Below are 18,803 nucleotides of genomic sequence, written 5' to 3' on the forward strand. Positions count from 1 at the left end.
TGAAAAAACAGTTTGGGAAACACTAATCTAAAGTATGTAACAGAGTTTCTCTCTTTGATTTCCTGAGTGAGCCTACCCGTGAATGAAGTGCAGCTTCACCCCACTGCCCGGAGCCCGTTCTCTCTTCTTCATCGCCGTCGCTCGATGCTTCTCTTTGCACTGCTCTTTGAGCTGAGGTAGATCTTCTTTGTACACCTGAACGTATGCAGAAAAGTGTGCACATTCTCTGTTCAACACTAAAATCATTTCCAGGGAGACGTGATCCAAAGGGATGTATCATATTTTGTTTGACCACAGACCTGCCGTCTGTACGTGAGCTGCGTCTCTTGCTCGATTTCTGAGTCCATCTCGGGTACGTCTGACTGATCCGAGTCTGACTCCTCACTGTTCGAGTCTGCCAAGGTCTCTGCAGGTAGAAACAAGATTGAATCGCACCGGTGAATTCTTTGCCTGCCTCTAAACCCGAAGAATCTCCCACAGCACAAACAATAAAAAAACCTGCGCTGTGTTTCAGTTAAAATGAGAGATAAGCATGTAACAACAGGGTGGCATCTCCTATTTACTGTGCTTTACAGTGACATCACCCAAGACAAGTGGAGAAAAATGCTGATGCAGCACAGTGAAGCCTTGCCAGGACAACCCAATAAGCAAAACTGGCGGCGCAGGTCGGCCACTCACAAGATCCATTAGGAAAATTAAAAGGAGAGGCAGTAAGGATGTGTTTTAATTTCAGAAAGCACAGCTGCGCCCCATCTCTGGAAAAATATGACTTGGGAATGACAATGCAATTATGCTGTCCAAGCTTCATTCACTTTTACTGGAATTGTCCTAATTAATATGACGGCTGCTTCTCTGCACAGATTTATAGAAACAGTAACTTGTGCAATACATAAGGCAGAGTAATCTCCATTGTTCCCGAGCAGTTCAGCGCTTTAATTTTATGAGGGTGTTGGAAGCAGTATGGGTGTACGTGATGTAACATGAAGATACAACCCCCTACAGGCCACTGAGACAGTTATCTAAATGGGTTCACATTAAGGAAGGATGTTGTTAAAATAAAGGCACCTTATTATTTTGGAACATTGTTTATTTTGAGCTTTCTTGATGAGAGTAGGATGATGACAAAGACCTACATGTCAGTGACTGAAAGGAAGTGTTTTACATGTTTGGGATTACAATAACAACTGTACCTTCAGTGATTGGTGCCACTGTCACTGATGTGGGTTGAGTATGAAGCCAGATTGTGTTTAGTTTGGTTCAAAGACGAGCAAATAGGTATGTTGGCACGCAAGCTAGCAAAACCGACTATAGCAGAGACACACCAGTTAACACCTGTAAACCTCAGTTACAGAGGTTTATAGATAAAAACCAAAGAAATGACCAAGCTCAAGCAAAGAAATAACTTCTTTACATTTGTAAGAAGTTCTAGTGGAATAAGCCACCACTCAGTGGAGTCAGGCTTTCTGTTTCCGTTCTTTCCAACGATGGGGAGGAAAACAGCTTGGGTCATTCTAAAATGAAGCCACACACTTTAGCTTCACTGCTGACATACATTTCTTGTCTTGTTCAGTTTCCAGTTGTGTAAAAACCATGTTGATGATTTAGGTTTAGCAGCAGATGTGAGCACGTTTTAACTTTGAGGTGAGCAAGGCTCGTATTTTCCTCTTCCTCTAACAGAAAAGCTGAGCTAAGCAGCCGCTGGCTACGCATCCATATTTAATACTGATGAAAGTGGTATCATCAGCAAGTCCACAGTAGGAAAGCAAATACTATTCTTTTTTATTCAGTGGAATTTGCTTGACACTTTGTTTTGCAATATTTGAGTGGAAGATTGAGTATACATTGAAATTCCCATCAGGACTTTCCACTCCACTTAATTTGATGGCGTTATATTGGCAGAAGTTGAGGATTTTGTGACGCGAGCGAGCGATGAAATGTAACACTGTTTGTGCTTTATTAGGGTAATAAGAGGGCCTAATGTAACACCTTGCTTTGTTACAGACAGGACTGTGGCAGGTCTTACCTTGTGGGGCTATATGAATGGCTTCTTTGGACTTTCTTTCAGGAACAAACTTCCACTGGAACACTGAGTGGTCAGCACCACCAATACTTATAACCCACTGGTAATCGTGAGACCATCTGACGTTGGTTATGTGGGCTGAATGACCTAAATACTTTTTAAATTTTGCACCTGAAATTAAGAGAACACATATCAGTAACCCAGCACATGATCATGTCAGAAACTCCATACGTCACTGTTGGACAAATTAAACTGTCTTTACCTTTTTTTACACAAGGATATCTCAAAAGTTTAACTAATCCATAGTCATCTGCCGTTACTAAGACTTGATTGTTGAAATTGGCGTCCACAGAGTTGATATCATTGATATCTGAGTACTTTGGCCATACTCCATTCACCTCTGGACCCAACACACACGTCCAGGAAGCCCACTGCACCAGCTTCAGCTCCTCCCTGTTGGTCACCTCCTTCCCACCTCAACAAAAGACACAAACACTGAATCTTACACAGTAGCTCTGAAACAATGTTACGTCAAAAGAAAAGTCTTTTGTAATTTCAGTCAAGTATTTCTTAAAGAAACTGAAACTAACCAAAATTATAGACAAAATGTCCTTAGATATCATTTTTGACAATATTAATAGCCATTAGGATTTAAATTAATCCGACACATTTTCCCAACCAATTTTACGACAGTTTTCGGCAGTTGTCAGTGCCGTACGGCACCATCCTAGTGACGTACTGGAACGTGCTTGTTTACTGCACTGACTGGCTGTGCTCTGTGCTATGACGAATGGTAGTGGAGCAATTAATCAGAGCATCTGTAATAGTTTAATTTCATGTGAGTCTGACTTTAGTTTTTATATTAAGTTTATATTATTTTCTTGTGTTTAAGGCAGCAGCCAACAGTTCAGTATCAGCATTGACTGAGCAGTGAGCACTATGTTGGACTTGAAAATAAACAGTATTACAAAATATTTACTCTGACCTTTTTGAATCCCTCACCTGGTTAATAAGGTATGAAAAAACTAAAACTAAACTGAAACTAAAACTAAAACTAAAACTAAACTAAAACTAAGCCTTGTTGCAAAAATAAAAACTAAATAAAAACTAGAATTCCGGCTCTAAAACTAATTAAAACTAAACTGTAATGGAAAAAAATGTCAAAACTAACCGATACTAAGCTATAATAAGAAAAACAAAGTCAATACTAACTAAAACTAAACTACAACAACAAATCCAAAACTATTTTAACCTTGGTGGGTACAAAGTCTTACTTGGCATCCTGTAGAAAAGCCTCCTGCCGCTGCCGTCGTTGGTCTGTAGGTACTTGCTGTCTGTTGACCAGTCCATATGTGTGATGAAGCTGTTAGAACCGATACACTCGCCCACTTTTTTGTATCTCTGCACCACACCGTAGATGTCCACTGAATTATCATTAGAGCCAACAGCCAAGTGGGCGCCATCGGGAGAATATTTCAGCTCATGGATGGCCTCCTTCCTGTCCTTGATGTGCACAACCTCTGTCATATCTCTGGAGGACAGCAGAGAAATGTGGCTTGTGTGAGAGGCTTAAATGGACACAAAAGGTTGAATTCGCAGAGCACCAAAATTTCCCATTTATCTTTTGGATTGTGTACCCACCTGACTCGGAGGACGGTGAAGGAGCCATCCTTCATTCCCAGCGCCAGGTGAATTCCATCAGTGCTCACAGCCGCACAGCGGATTGGCTCCTCCATATTACACCGAGCTATCAGTGCGTGATCTATGAGGCTCCAGATCCTTCAGACAGAGGAGGGCAGACGAATGAAAAGAGCAAGCAGTAATTACTCAAAGTAAAACAACCAGGGCAATAATATTTGTAGTGACTGAACTGTTATCTATTTGTTTTATGCCTCCACACAGAGTTATGACTACATCACTACATGTCTTCCCCTCAAAAATTTCTCAACATAAAAATTCTCATGGGGTTAATATTGCAATTTACCTGACTGAGCGATCATCACTTCCTGTCATGGCGAGCGGTTTGGTAGGGTGAACGGCTAGAGCCCACAGCTCGCCCTCGCAGTGACCCTGCATGATCAGGAAGGGCTTGTTGCGGTCATGGACCACCACCTCAAAGATCTCACTGTCCTGTGTGCCCACCAGGATGTGATCTCCTCTCCAGCACACGCTGCGCACAGACAACCCTACCAACAGAAGACAAAAGACTTAAAAATCAGTTTAAAACAAAAAGAGACAGAAAAGGCATGCTAACGTGGAAGCAGACAGACAGTTAAAGAGACGAGACAGGGTTGATAAAGACAGGAGGTGTAAATAGCCAACTGCAGGCAGCATAGGATGGATTTTTGTTGTAAAACAATGACAGCCAATCTGTGGTTAATTCTGTTTCTATTACAGCCAGAGAAGCATGTGCTGTATACATATGTACACAAAACATCTGTATACTGCAACAGACCTTGGAATTACTAACAACAAGAGGAACTACAGAACAATATGGGGACTAAAACAAACAGAATGACAAATTTTCTGACTCTGCCTGCTATGATTTTACCCACCTCGGCTATTTTCACCTCTAGCTACTGTTAGGTCCAAGATTTAAATATAAAAGATGAGGAAATAGAAAAGAAAGATAACATTAGTCCAAAGAATTGGTAAAAAAAAAAAAAGGTATTTTAGGACGTTTATACAATTCTGTCAGTGACTCAGCAGACCAGGATTAGTTCTGTGACCTTTCTGTACTCAGTTAAAAGTAGAAAAGAGGCGGTTTAAATTCACCTTTATATCCTTGGTCTGTTTCCCTGAGATCGATGACAGTAATTGGTTTGAAGTTGAGATCCCACAGCCGGACGCAGCCGTCTCTGCCCCCTGTGGCGAAGCCCTCTTCACAGACATTCATACTGAAAATCCCTGACTGGAAGAAATGACAGCCCGTCAGTGAGGAGGTGCTCGACAAATCAGCCAACACCAGCTGTATACAGCGCTGCTAACCCAGCATTCATTAAAAATCACATTCAGAAATATAAAGAAAACTGTGTCTCAAGATAACAGAGAAAGAAAAGGCGTGCGTGTCATTTTTCAGCCTCTCTGTCACTGAAAAGCTCAGCTAATGACTTCATTTGTCATGCTGTGTACACAGTGAGCTACCTAAACCCTCAGTGAGACATTTGGTGGGACAAAAAGCAGGAATGAACAGGCACTGTATTTATTATCCCCTCCCCCACCCACCCATCCCCTCACCCAGCTGTTGATCCAATAGATATCATTTAATCCTGTGGAGTAGGAGGCTGATCCTTTTCTACTGAATGCATGGCTCCGGCTATGCTAAGTTTACTGGATGCTTTTACTGGGATGTTTTAATATAATGAAACACAGTAAGTATGCAGAATCAGCCTGGGACATGCAAGCCTAGAAAAAACTCACCCCATGAGCTCCCTGCACTGTCCTCACCAGGTTGATCCCCTTCCACACATAGATGTCACCATTCAAGGCACCTGAATATGTGACCTCGTCCTTGGCGCAGGCAAGGCAGAGGATGGTTTGTAGATCCCCAGTTTTGCCAAAAACTCCACGTTTGGGTGTGAGAGCATTACCGCATAAGCTCCAAAACTGCAAACACAAACAGAGAGAGATAAAAAAAAAAAAAAAAGCACGGTGGCTAATCCCTAATGTAATCCTGTCCTGAAAGAGCAAATGGACAATTATTGAACATTTGGATACAACAGCATGAAAAACATCACGTTATTTAAGTTTTGAGAGCAACATGTCGTTAACACACAGAGAGACCTTGGGGGAGAGCAAAGTCAAATCCAAACGTTCTCCCCTCCTCTTCATGTGATACGGGGGACTCTTGCTGGGGGTCAGTGCTTTAACCACCTGATCAGCATGCACAGACAGACACACACGTACGCACACACACTGGGGCTCATTATTTATGAACAAGGTCATTGGGATGCACTGGCACGGCCCCGTCTGAGGGCTAAATCCATCAAACGGTGGAGAAGAGGGCGAAAAGAGATGCTCTGTCTGCATGGAGATGAGATCACAGGGGGAGAGCACAGGGAGGGCGTCTCGAACGCTGAGACACAGCCGTCGGCACATAAAACACAGACACACTCATCACCTACAAGCAGCCAGGAAATAACAGACTGAGTGCCTTTAATCTGTAGCAGGATTTACTTGTGTTATTAAAATCTATCATAGGTGTTCATTTGAATCTGTTCAGAGCTAACAGGAAACGTGGGTCGATGCTGACGCCATGACTAAACAAGAACTTTCCTATGGATGTTTGATGGATGGACTCACCAATGCGCTTCTGTCACACCCTCACTAACAACCATCCTCCTGACTGATAGGGCTGCTGTGTGCTAACAGGAGCGATCGATTATCAGACACAGGCATCACAGCCTTCAGATACAGCCCTACACACACCTCAACACCACAGGTCTTCAAATCCTCAGCTCAGAGGGAGAATCTGCATGTGCGTGAGCTTCCATGCACAGGGTTGAGGCTGAGGGCCGTGTAGGAAAAGATCATAGGTGTGTGAGTAATCTGGGAAGGAGTGTATGCTGGTTTAAGTGTGTCAAGTGTTGGATATGTGTAAGAGAAAAGGGTAGGAGAGGGGCTTTGTGGCCCGGGCTGTTGTGGAGGCAGAGGGGATAGATGCGGCGTGACTGCACAGCCCTCCCTGCCCGCAACTGATAAGGCAGCGAGACCCGGGCGCCGACTAATCCCTTTGCTGTTGAATTACTGAGAAGAGCCGAGATGCTGGAAGGGTTTATGAAGAGGCCAGGGGCATGGGAGAAGAGGCGAAGAGGGAGAGGAGGGGAAAACAGTGGAAAAGGTGAAAATGTGGTGGAACACATCTGAAATGAATCAGGATCTGGTTTAAAGAGCTGCTTTTTTTGGATAACACATTCAAATTTCAAACATTCAGAGTTATGACAAGCAAAGAGGAAGCTGCTCTTCTTAAACACAGATTAGCAGTATCTCATTTGCTCAGTTACCTCCCCCTTTCACAGAGAGCACAGCTACTCAACTGTTCCAACTCCACGTTACAGTCACGCCCTCAGACACCACTGACCCTGAACGCTAAACGGTAGGCTAACAGAGGTCAACTCTTTGGCAGCTCACAAAACTGCACCACTGGCCGTCAGTGATGCTGGAGGCGGATTGTCTCAAAGCTGTCGTCCTTCATCCAGAGACACATTTTGAACCAATCCTTGGTGTTGTATACGTATGTTTGAGGTCACCCGCACCAGTAACAGCCTTCAAGGACCATACCAGAGGGTTCAAAGTCAATAACAATGCAAAATGTTAAATAAAAAAAGTAATTTCTAACCAGTTTCTACACTGAAAGCCCAGAAACCTTCATCATCCTGAAATTCACTACCAAAATGCACCCTGGTTATTTGTGACAATGAAAATGCAAGGGCTTGTATCAGCTGTTCACTGTGTTTCATCGATGAACAAGAGCTTAAAGACTTTGGTTTAAAATCAACAAGAAGCATCTTTCACTGGTTATGAAACAGATTTTATGTAATCTACAAAGGGAAGCCAGGCCACGAGCTACAAGGCTGAGTATTGACTGAGTTAATTTTGATTCCTGCAACCTGGATGGATTTAATCAAAGAAATTCACAGCTTGCAGAAGATTTGTTCATTTTCTTTGTTAGTTAGTTAACTCTTTCTTTCTTTCTTTCTTTCTTTCTTTCTTTCTTTCTTTCTCTTTCTTCCTTTCTTTCCTTCTTTCTTTCCTTCTTTTTTTCTTTCTTTCTTTCTCTTTCTTCCTTTCTTTCCTTCTTTCTTTCCTTCTTTTTTTCTTTCTTTCTTTCTTTCTTTCTTTCTTTCTTTCTTTCTTTCTTTCTTTCTTTCTTTCTTTCTTTCTTTCTTTCTCTTTCTTCCTTTCTTTCCTTCTTTCTTTCCTTCTTTTTTTCTTTCTTTCTTTCTTTCTTTCTTTCTTTCTTTCTTCCTTTTTTCTCTTTTTTCCTTTCTTTCCTTCTTTCTTTCCTTCTTTCTTTTTTCCTTTTTTCTTTCTTTCTTTCTTTCTTTCTTTCTTTCTTTCTTTCTTTCTTTCTTTCTTTCTTTCTCTCTTCTTTCTTTCTTTTTTCTTTCTTTCCTTCTTTCTTTCTTTCTTTCTTTCTTTCTTTCTTTCTTTCTTTCTTTCTTTCTTTCTTTCTTTCTTTTTTCTTTCATTCTTTCTTTCCTTCTTTCTTTCCTTTTTCATTTCTTTCTTTCTTTCTTTCTTTCTTTCTTTCTGTCTTTTTCTTTCTTTCTTTCTTTCTTTCTGTCTTTCTTTGTTTCTTTCTTTCTGTCTTACTTTCTTTCTTTCCTTTTTTCTTTCTTTGTTTCTTTCTTTCTTTTTTCCTTTCTTTCTTTCTTTCTTTCTTTCTTTCTTTCTTTCTTTCTTTCTTTCTTTCTTTCTTTCTTACTTTCTCTATTCATTTATTTATTTATTTATTTATTTTTCAAACTGAGCTAGAGAGAAAGCCATGAAATATAAGATCATAACTGGCCACCTTGTCAAGCTGGCGTACACAAAGGGTGCAGAGGTCAGACTGCATCACTTTATTAACTAGAAAATCACTCAGAGAGCGCAGACCTCCATTAAGCATATTGTGATTGTCACCAACACTTTAGTCCTACTTTAATGTTATACTCCCTTTCAGCAGACTGTCTGCTACAATTTGGTGTTAGTAACAGGTTTGTATGATAATTTGTTTCCTGACAGTGTTGAAAATTATGACGACCCAGTTCATATTTCATATTCCAGATCAAAGTATCCAGAATATTTCCAGGATCTGGATCGTACTTTTAAACCTGTCAGAAATTATGGTGACCTTGTCTTGTATTGTTTTGCAAAGCAATCTGACCATTTATGGTGGAGTCATATACACATATGGTGAAAACAGCCCTATCTCACAATGATAAAGAATCCTTTAAAAAAACTCCTGGATCCAGACGGTGATCCAGATCACCTCCAAAATGTAATCACTTCTTTCTTATCCCATTTTGAACATTGTCTGAAAATTTCATCAAGATCTGTTTTTTAGTTTTTGAGTTATATTGTTCACAGACAAACAGACAAACTCTCCCAGAAACACAACCTCCTTGGTGGAGGTAATAAAGACATAAAAACACTCATGATGTCCAACCCACCAAATCAAAGAGGAAGTATTGGTGAGCAAAGGATTTTGTGTCAGTAATAACACTAAGTGATGCATCTACACTGAGTCAAGGGAAGTGTAGTTAAATATGTATATATAATATATCATTATAGAGAAAAAATAATCTCAGCACAAAGCTAAAACCAGCAGTGTGATTACAAACAGCACAGGGATCAGAAAGAAATGGTTCATTTTCAAAGAATCCTTCTTCTTTCTCAATATTTTAATATCTCATTTAACTCGCTGATTTTGGCTCTTTAGGTTTTAAGTGAAAAAGAATCAATGTAGGTTGAAGATGAAAATGCTGCCTCTCTGCCGTGTGTGTATGTGAGCTTCCCTGATCTAATCAAACTCAAATATGATTGTATAATTAGCTGGGAGAAGTTGCGTGAGAAGGAGTCTGCTGCCAGCAGCCTCAGTCCTCGTCATAGAGGTTGTGTTTTCCTCAGCCTGCTAGTGAGTGGATTACCGGGGACTAAATCTCCTGGATGCTCTGAGTGCTATAATCGCTGAGCGAGTGCAGGGCCAGGGAGCAGATGTCACATGGTCCACAGGGTGAAGGCAGGGGAATTATGTGGGACAATTGCTGGATTGCCTTGGCATCAGGAAACCAGAAGGGAGGGAATGAGGAGCAGAGGAGTAGGAGGAGGGGGAAGACTCAGCAGGGACTGGCGGTGGAGGGGGGTTGAGTGAGGTGGTGTGGTTGGGATTTCTGTGCCACGGTGGTGGAAGAAGAGTTCAAGGGGGAATTACTACGAGAGGCAGCAGGTCAAGCTGGATTGACATGAGGAGTCATCAGTGAGTTGTAACACCAATAAGGAAAGCGTACAGTACACTAAACCTCCTGCTTGCACCAAACCCATTAAAGAGCGCCTGAAAGAGTGTTGCAAGCAAGGTTATAATAGTTTTGGATTTGTCATTATAGTTTAGTTTTAGTGAGTTTTGACATTTTATTTTCCATTACAGTTTAGTTTTAATCAGTTTTAGAGTGGGCATTCTAGTTTTTATTTAGTTTTGATTTTTGCAACAAGGCTTAGTTTTAGTTTAGTTTTAGTTTATTTTTAGTTTAGTTTTAGTTTTTTCATACCTTATTAACCAGCTGCAGGATTCAAAAAGGTCAGAGTAAATATTTTGTCATACTGTTTATTTTCAAGTTCAACATAGTGCTCACTGCTCAGTTAAAGCTGAAATGTTGGCTGCTGCATTAAACACATGAAAATAATATAAACTTAGTATAAAAAATATAAGCATAAATGATATAAAATAATGTTGACATAAATCACATAAAAATATTAACATAAATTATAAAAAACAATATAATATGAGCTTCAATAAATAAAAACTTGGACTCTGTAACAATGAAACTATTACAGATGCTCTAATTCATTGCTCCACTACGTTTGGTCGCAGCACAGCGCACAGCCAGTCAGTGCAGTAAACAAGCTCGTCCCTACATGTGCGGCACTGACAACTGCCGAAAACTGTGGTAAAATTGGTTGGGAAAATGTGTCAGATTAATTTAAATCCTAAAGGCTATTAATGTTGTCAGAAACTATAACTAAGGGCATTTTCTCCATAATTTTAGTTTGTTTCAGTTAGTTTTGTGAACACAAGATACAGTTTTAGTTTACTTATCGTTTTTGCTTTCTTTTCTAGTTTTTATTAGTTTGAGTTAACTGCAATGTATTTTAAATTTTAGTTTTCATTTTTAGTTTCGTTTTAGTTAACTATTACAACCTTGGTTGTAAGGCCTGTTTCTTATCTGAGAGAGATCCACTCCCTTCCCAATGTTTTGGAAATTAGCTTCATGTGACACTACACTCCTTGTTGTTTCATAATGGTCATGCAGCTCAAGCAACACTACTACACATCCCAAAGGAGGGCTTGGCAAATACAGCCGGCATGAACTCATCAAAGATGTATGAGCACCACTCTTCTGTGAAAAAGAAGTGACAGAGATAGGCCTGAAAAGCGAAGCATGCACAGCTGTGGTTTGTACAGTAGAGGGTCTTTTAATAGCTAACTGAGGGGAGCTGAAATGGGGGCTGAGCAGCCAAGTCATGGTTCCCAAAGAAAGAAAACATTTCTCCTCTCTGCAGAGCGGATTCATACAAATTTTGAAGGAAGAGACTGTGAGTCATTGCCTGTCCTACTTATGTAAAGTGCCTAATAACCATGAACTCTGGAATAAAGTGAATTTGCATACATCTATTTTAAGACTTTGATATGGTCATGGTGATAAAGCAGAGAAGGCAGGAAGGAAAGGGGCAGAGAGCCGAGGGATTCTGAGAACTTCCACAAAAATTATAATCTGTTCTCAGATATTATTCAAATGAGGCGACTAGAGCCCTGTAGCCCGCTGTAATCTGAGGAGGAGAAATGACCAAGAAGTGGCTTTACCTTGATATGTTTGACACCACAGCTTACAAGCTTGCTCGGCTGGTACAAATCCCATGATATGTCAAATATCTGTGGGGAGAAAACACAAAATAAATACTGTCACCTCAACAATATGTTTTTTAATCTATCACTGTTAATCTGAATGGGTTCATTTTATTAATCTTAGTTCAAAGTCTGGACCTACTGAACAACTAAAATATAAAACCAACAAAAGAAAAGGAAAGAGAAAAGTGTGCATCTATGTGTTTCTACTGACTGTGTGATAACATGTGTGGGCTGAAATTATAAAACAACAGCTGCCTGTATTTCATCTTTTTAAAATTCCTTTTCATTAGCTGTGCCGTGTCTCAGACGGTTTCTGAGAAGCTCACAATCAATCAAGCCTAACTTGTTTACGTCCCCTCAGGGCCCTGCGCTCCATCCTGCCTTTATGGCTAATTGAGCCGGTCGATACCGAGCTTATGAAGAAGACAGGAGAAGGAAGAAGAAATGTTCACCCTGTCTGTATGACCGGGAGCAGCTGCCAGAACCTTCCCTCTCCTCCAGTCCCACACACAGATTGTGTTTTTAGAGTCCAAGCCCACGGACACCAGACACTGTGAAGAGAGCAAAGAAAAGGAAACAACATCTCAGTCTGATCACACCAGGCTGCACTGATCACTGTGACAGAAATGTAACCACCTCCACTGTAGCATGGACGGCTACACTGAAAGGGCTAATGAGAGCAGTTGTTGGGCTCCTGGCTCTTCCAGTGAGCATGTTTGAGCGCTTTGGCTTGAGGTGCCTCCTATAGCAGACTGAGTGAGTAGGCAGCAGCAGCAGCAGTGGAGCAGAAGAGGAAGAAGCAGCTCGTATGGAAATCCTTCACCACTGCAGCTTGCTTTATGTTGGAGGATGTCCTCTTTGATCCACAGCTGAATCAATGTTAGGCTACAAATAAAAGTCTGCTGTGAGACATTCCCACTGTTTAAAGCTGGATCAGAGGAGTCTGTATTTTAATGATGGGCACAGAGGGTTCACGTGATGAAACCAAGTGAAAGCATGTGGACGAGTGGGTTAAAAAGGGCAGACATACTATAAAAACTCAAGAGGAGGAACCAACAGTAGGCTCCTGGGATGTTGGTTTGTCAGTCTATGAAAATCCTGACTTAAAGATCTCTTAATTTGTGGACTGTGGAAGAGCAACTGATGAATCATGAAGTCTTTTCTGACAACTGGCCACAAAAAAAGCTGCACACACTCCTCTTCCTCTAAAGTAGGGATGCACCGATACCAATCAGTGGTGTCGGTTATTGGTGTATCGGGGCTCCTTCAGGCAAACAGCTCTATGCCTTTTTGTTTTCTTTACCAGAGCTCTTTGCTACTTGATTTGAAGTGTTGCCTCTGATGCACTTGCTTTGTTTTTTGCTGCATTACCAGTCTAAAGGGTATAAAAGTTTACATTAGAAAATAACTTTTTTACATTCTGAAGATTTTTTTTGCTGGTAAACATTTAAATAGAATAGAATAAAACAGAATAGAATAGAATAGAATAGAATAGAATAGAATAGAATAGAATAGAATGGAACTTTATTTGTCATTGCAACCAGTGCAACGAAATTGCAAATAATAATAATATGATAAATAATATAAATAATAATATATATAATAATAATAATATATTAAATAAATAATAATAAAATACTCCATAGTTTGAATAAATATTAACTTTGGTAATTCCAAATACTCATTTTTTGCCTTTTACTAGAGCCCGACCGATTAATCAGGCGGGCAGATTAATCAGGCCGATTATAGCCTGTCAATGATTAATCAACATCGGCCAAAATGTAAACGATTATAAAAAATTTTGCTACGCAGAGATTCTGTCTCTCCTGCTCCTGTGTGTTAATTAATATAAGGCTACAACACAGCATCTTACTTCATAATGCCATGCAGGATTAACCTGGGCTTATAAATTCACAAGTTATTGTTTTGGTTGAAATAGTTTTTGAAAATGTATAAATGTATGTATTGCATGTTTTGAAAGCAGCTACATTGTTACTTAAAATCTACTTTAGTCCCATGCATTAAATGGACGATGGAGCTTTTCAATAGCTAGTAATAATTTGTGTTTATATACAGTATTTATCCTGTGTATATCAATGAATTTATTATATATCAGTCGATATACAAGTCGGATATCGGCTTCTTTTTGCCCCCAGTATCGGTATCGGCATCGCCCCAAAAATCTCATATCAGTCGGGCTCTACCTTTTACCCAAAACATGACCAGTCTTATCCCACAGTAGGGCATGCAGGTTGTAATTAACACTGGTATCGGATCGGTATCGGTGTCGGTCGATACCAAAGCCCAGGTAACAGTATTGATATTGGGACCACAAAAGTTGGATCGGTGCATCCCTACGCTAGAGATTAAGTTTTAAAATTCTGGTTATTAATCAACCTCCCCTTCAGCATCATGATCAGGTTAAAGGTTGAAGAAAATACTCTAATTAACAACCACATACCGGCATATTTTTAGAAACTTGAATTAAAGTTTAGTAATAATTTGCATACCGTTAGCCTTATAGCAGCATTGCCTAATTCAAAGAAATTCAAATAAAATGTGTAAGCTTTCGTTAATATAAATATAATACTAGAGATACTTGTGAAAAATAATAAATAAACATAAAAATTGTTTGTTTTTTCCTGAAAACTTTGAAATATGGCTTAGGTGATAATGGTATATGGCTAATGGTATCTTAGCACACTAACATGCTAAACATGTCTTGCATAACTTTATCCTCACTGCAAACTCTCAGCATGCTCAAATCAGCATTCAGCTCCAATAACTACCTGCCAGTTCATCTGTAAAGAGCTGCTAGCCTGGCTGGAGACTCTCGCTAAGCATTTTCATTATAAATGCTAATTTATACCACTGAGAGAAAAGTTGGCGTTAATTAAATGTGATAGCTGAGGTGTCAAAATGAAAGTGCACTTTATACTAATTATTCCCGAGAGGTGATGCAAGCTTGATGTGGGTATATTCTGTGAAATCAAGTGAAGAGATAAGTTTTTGATGAAGATATGAGCAACCATATGAAATGTTACTTCATCCTGACTTAGCCAGACAACAACAAAGAAAAACAAACACCCTGAGTCATCATCTGTGTGCCAGACAGCCCAACTGAGATTTCCCAAACATCACAGTATTTTTTAATCTTGTCTTAATATAAGGACGGGGTATTCACACAGGGGAATCCTCTGGACAACAGAGCTGAGCCCCGACTTCCTCTGATCCAGGAGAGCTAAAGAGTAAACAGAGCCGCTAAACTAAGAAGCCGATGAGCTTAAAACTCTGTCACAGTCCATCTAAATCCCTGGCTCTCTACTCGAGCAGGAGAATAGCACGGGGTCATCTCCCTGTCTCTTACTGCAAAATACAGGAGGTATGACTCCACTCTAAGACCTCCTTTGGGAGGAAGAGAGAGGCGTGCAAAGATAAAAAGCTAGTGGTGGTTTCGCACAGTATTGATTTTTATAGTCTAAATCAACATTAGGTGGAGGCTGCAGTGTGTAAATATTAACTGGTGGCAAGTCTGTGGAGAGATGGCTGGACAGATAACATGAAAAACACACTAAGAGCAAGGTACCTGAACAACCTAGCTGTCTCTAATGTCTCTCTGTTGCACAGTCACACGGAGCTAACTCAAACCCTATCTTAGCCAGGTTCAGTTTAACCCTGTCGCTAGAGCTGAAACGATTCCTCAAATGATTCGAGGTACTCGATTTCAAAAAATACTCGAGTAATTTTCTCCGCCTCGAGGAATCGTTTAATTTCAAAAAAGATCAAAGAGTGGTATTTCAAATAGAGCTGAGGCCATATTAAAGGGATAGTTCAGTTTTTTTGAAGTGGGGTTGTATGAGCTCTATGTGACCACTAAGGACATTAGATACAGTAGAAAGTTGTCTCCTCTCCCTCAGTAAGACACAGACTGTAATCGATGGTGACGAGGAAATCACGCTAACAGGGAAAGACGGTACCAGATTCAAAGGCTATTTTCTCTGCCTACAAGAACTAAAATCAAAAAGTAATACCACAGTTTAAGAGTACGATACATAAAATATTTTTTAAGTGCATTAAGTCTTCGGAAATATAAACATTTATCCGGACCTAACTAACTGGTCATTTATCCTTCCGCGCAGCGCTAGTGCGCTCCATCCCCCCTCCTCCTCTCAGCTGTAGGGAATGTAAACTAGCTATGCTTCGAGCGCTGGCTTTAGCCTTGTGTAAGTTTGATCAAGTATCGTAATTCTTTTGTTTGTGCTCTAAGGATTGTGAGGCAGCGTAGGAAATTCAAAATGAGTGACTATGACAGCGATGACGAAGTTCCATTCACTTTGGAACCAAAAGGATACCTGTATGAACCAGAGCATACAGGTATGTCTTACTGAGGGAGAGGAGACACCTTTCTACTGTATCTAATGTCCTTAGTGGTCACACAGAGCTCATACAGCCCCACTTCAAAAAAACTGAACTATCCCTTTAAGAGAGTTTTCAGACTCCTCAAGCTACCTCTTATCCAAAATAGCAACTAGCAACAAATCTAGTTTCTTTTCTGGAGTTTGCAGACTAATGGGTCATTCTACGAAACGGGTGCCATTTGGGTCCGCAACATTTGATGAGATGTACAAAAAATGTGTCAAAGTGTGTTTACAAATTTTGGAGCTACCAAAGCAAGTGCTCTTACTGACATGCTGTATCAGAAAATTCAATTTCTTAAAGAGAAAAATTTTCAATTGGAAAAAAACTGCTCTTTAACTATACAAAAATGTATTTTATCCGATTACTCGATTAATCGATGGGATTTCCAGTAGAATACTCAAATACTAAGATATTCGATAGCTGCAGCCCTACCTGTCGCGTACTGCAGTTGACTATTTTACAAGAAAATATACCAAGTAGAGCAGGTCTGGATGCAGCTGCCCAGCTCCTCCAGAGAAGTGTTTCTGGTGACACTTCTAGATCTGTCTGGACTCTTTTCTAAAAAGCTACAACCAATATTCTCAGATTGATTCTCATCATTTAAACATCATCAGTGTTGTGTGACAACAGTACCTGCCCCTCAAGGTCAAAAGCCAGGCAGGCGACTCCATGTGTGTGCACATCTTTGAGGATGGACACAGTCTGCACGGTGTACGAGTCCCAAACACAGATGTAAGGCTCCTTCCCCACCTGTCCCGTGGCCACCAACACACGCTCAGGGTGCAGAGCCAAGCTGTGTAGGAAGAAAGAGAGACAGAGAGAGGGAGAGAAAACATCTGGTTAACATGGCTATTTTGCGTGCTTATCTGCGTGTTTGTATGTGTGTGCCGGGAGCAGACGAGGGATTCACCCTCCCAGCAGAAACCACTGGGATGAGATGAGCATGTTAAGTCTGTGATGGGCTCAGATACGGAGGCAGGGAGGCAGCTTGATGAGGTGACATGGTTCAATTAACTCAGTAATGCTCAACTACACACACATACACACAGCCTGGCTTCCTGCGTGCCTACAGGGTGTTCCCAGACTAGAAAAAACTGAATCGGTGAATCGGTGAGTGAAATTTTTCAGCCTTTTTGGATGTTTTTTCAGCATCCCTTGCACCACTTTCTGCCCCTTCACCTTTTCAAATTCATCTGGGGTTTCCTCACATCGCCAGGCATATGTTTGTAAGGCTGTTACATAATCCTGCTCCGCTCATACCTCCCCCACCTATGAGAATTCCCACTCTACAGCTGAGCAACAGTGGAGAGCTGTCACTCCCTTTGCTCTGCTCCGCCCCTCCTTTTAGCAGCCGCCGGTCACGTTCCAGGCAGGCCTGAGTGATTCACTGGGCAATTCTTCCTCCTGCCTCGTCCTGGCCTATATATTTCACGCTGCGACGGAGCTCCCTCAATTGTAATCAGGCTGCTTGTTTTGCCAACTGCTCTCCAGAATTTTTAATCCTGGCTTGTTTTCAGACAGCAGGCCGGACAGCCCTCCATCTTTCCTAAACCTGCCGTGCTCCGTCTCGTCCTTCCCGTCTGACTTGTGACACCTCATCTGCACCCACAACACTCTGTCACTATCCACCTGACAAAGCTTAGATGGGGTCTTAGACAGCTGAGGTGGGCTACATGTGACAGCCCTGCTCTCTGTCCTCCTTCAACCTCCTCTTACTTGTTACTTCTCTTTCCATCACCTCCTCTTCCTCCACCACCTTCTTCGTAGAATCAATCTCTACAGTGGCACAACTTCTCACTCTGTTTTTATGAATTATATAATCAGAGCAAAGCAGCTAAAAATAGCTCTTAAAGGAGGTGAAAACATGATTAGAAGATTCTGAGATACAGATGGACACAACAAAGGAAGCTGCAGTTTGTTAAATGTTGATAAAACATGACACTATTAATTTAATCACACACATCTCTGGAAAATCTATATGCAGCACACACTTACCCTCATCCGTACTTTCTTTGTTCTTTCACATACATGGTATGTAATGCCAGTTTTGAGCGCGCTCAGAGATTCAGTGATGTTTCTGTCAAGTGAAGAGCTCGCTAAATGCCATCACTAATGACTTCGCCTGCAGTGCTTCACCACAGTTCTCCTGTTTGAGGAGGACTACGGCTGTTTGATGCGGCTGTCTCCCATCTGCCAAGTCCTGTAGTACAAAACTAGCTAAACACTGCAGCAATTAAACAGCCTGTTTTCATGTGGATACGAGGAGAATAAACAGCCCGAGGAGCTGATTTCTCACGGTGAATATACAAAGATGCAGCACAGGAAAAGACCGTGGTCAAAAGATGCATCTTTATCATGCTTTTACTTCTTCAGCAAACACAATGTGAGCTATTTTAAACCACCAGTATAGACAGCTACATATGGGAAGGAGTAATGATAAAGCCTTTTGATATGACAGGCTCCCACAGTGACTTTGATTCACAGTAGGTTCCTTTGTTTGATCTACCTACGATGGATTAAAAGGAAGCAGAGGATTAGCACACAACTGAAGGTCTCCACAGCAGGGAAAAATTCCCAGGATTCCACAAACTGTTTTTAATCCAGCTGCCCGTCAAATGTCGGCTGAAACACCTGCACACACACCGGTTGCTTACAGCTCTGAGTAGAAAAGCTGATGTGAAGGTAAGCCTCAGATAACAGTTTTGCTCGGCTGTGTCGGGAAGTCGAAGGGAAAGTGAAGAACAAACCTGCTGATTG

General features: G+C 41.0%; 1 protein-coding gene across 1 annotated transcript in view; it reads right to left on the reverse strand.

The window, feature by feature from the left end:
- The window catches only part of eml5 (EMAP like 5), a 46,050-nt gene that overhangs the window by 21,083 nt on the left and 6,164 nt on the right, over nt 1–18,803 (reverse strand). The window contains exons 2-14 of the mRNA XM_074691754.1: nt 16,680–16,839; nt 12,080–12,178; nt 11,583–11,651; nt 5,441–5,626; nt 4,796–4,931; nt 4,576–4,599; nt 4,005–4,206; nt 3,662–3,799; nt 3,295–3,551; nt 2,283–2,495; nt 2,024–2,191; nt 300–406; nt 77–195 (exon numbers count right to left, since the gene is read on the reverse strand). Coding sequence (XP_074547855.1) covers nt 77–195; nt 300–406; nt 2,024–2,191; nt 2,283–2,495; nt 3,295–3,551; nt 3,662–3,799; nt 4,005–4,206; nt 4,576–4,599; nt 4,796–4,931; nt 5,441–5,626; nt 11,583–11,651; nt 12,080–12,178; nt 16,680–16,839 — 1,878 coding nt within the window. The remainder of the gene's footprint in view (nt 1–76; nt 196–299; nt 407–2,023; nt 2,192–2,282; nt 2,496–3,294; nt 3,552–3,661; nt 3,800–4,004; nt 4,207–4,575; nt 4,600–4,795; nt 4,932–5,440; nt 5,627–11,582; nt 11,652–12,079; nt 12,179–16,679; nt 16,840–18,803) is intronic.

This window comes from Halichoeres trimaculatus, unplaced genomic scaffold (assembly GCF_033239565.1).
Source record: "Halichoeres trimaculatus isolate MK-OKI-2021-1 unplaced genomic scaffold, fHalTri1.1 fHalTri1_scaffold_17, whole genome shotgun sequence".
NCBI lineage: Eukaryota > Metazoa > Chordata > Actinopteri > Labriformes > Labridae > Halichoeres > Halichoeres trimaculatus.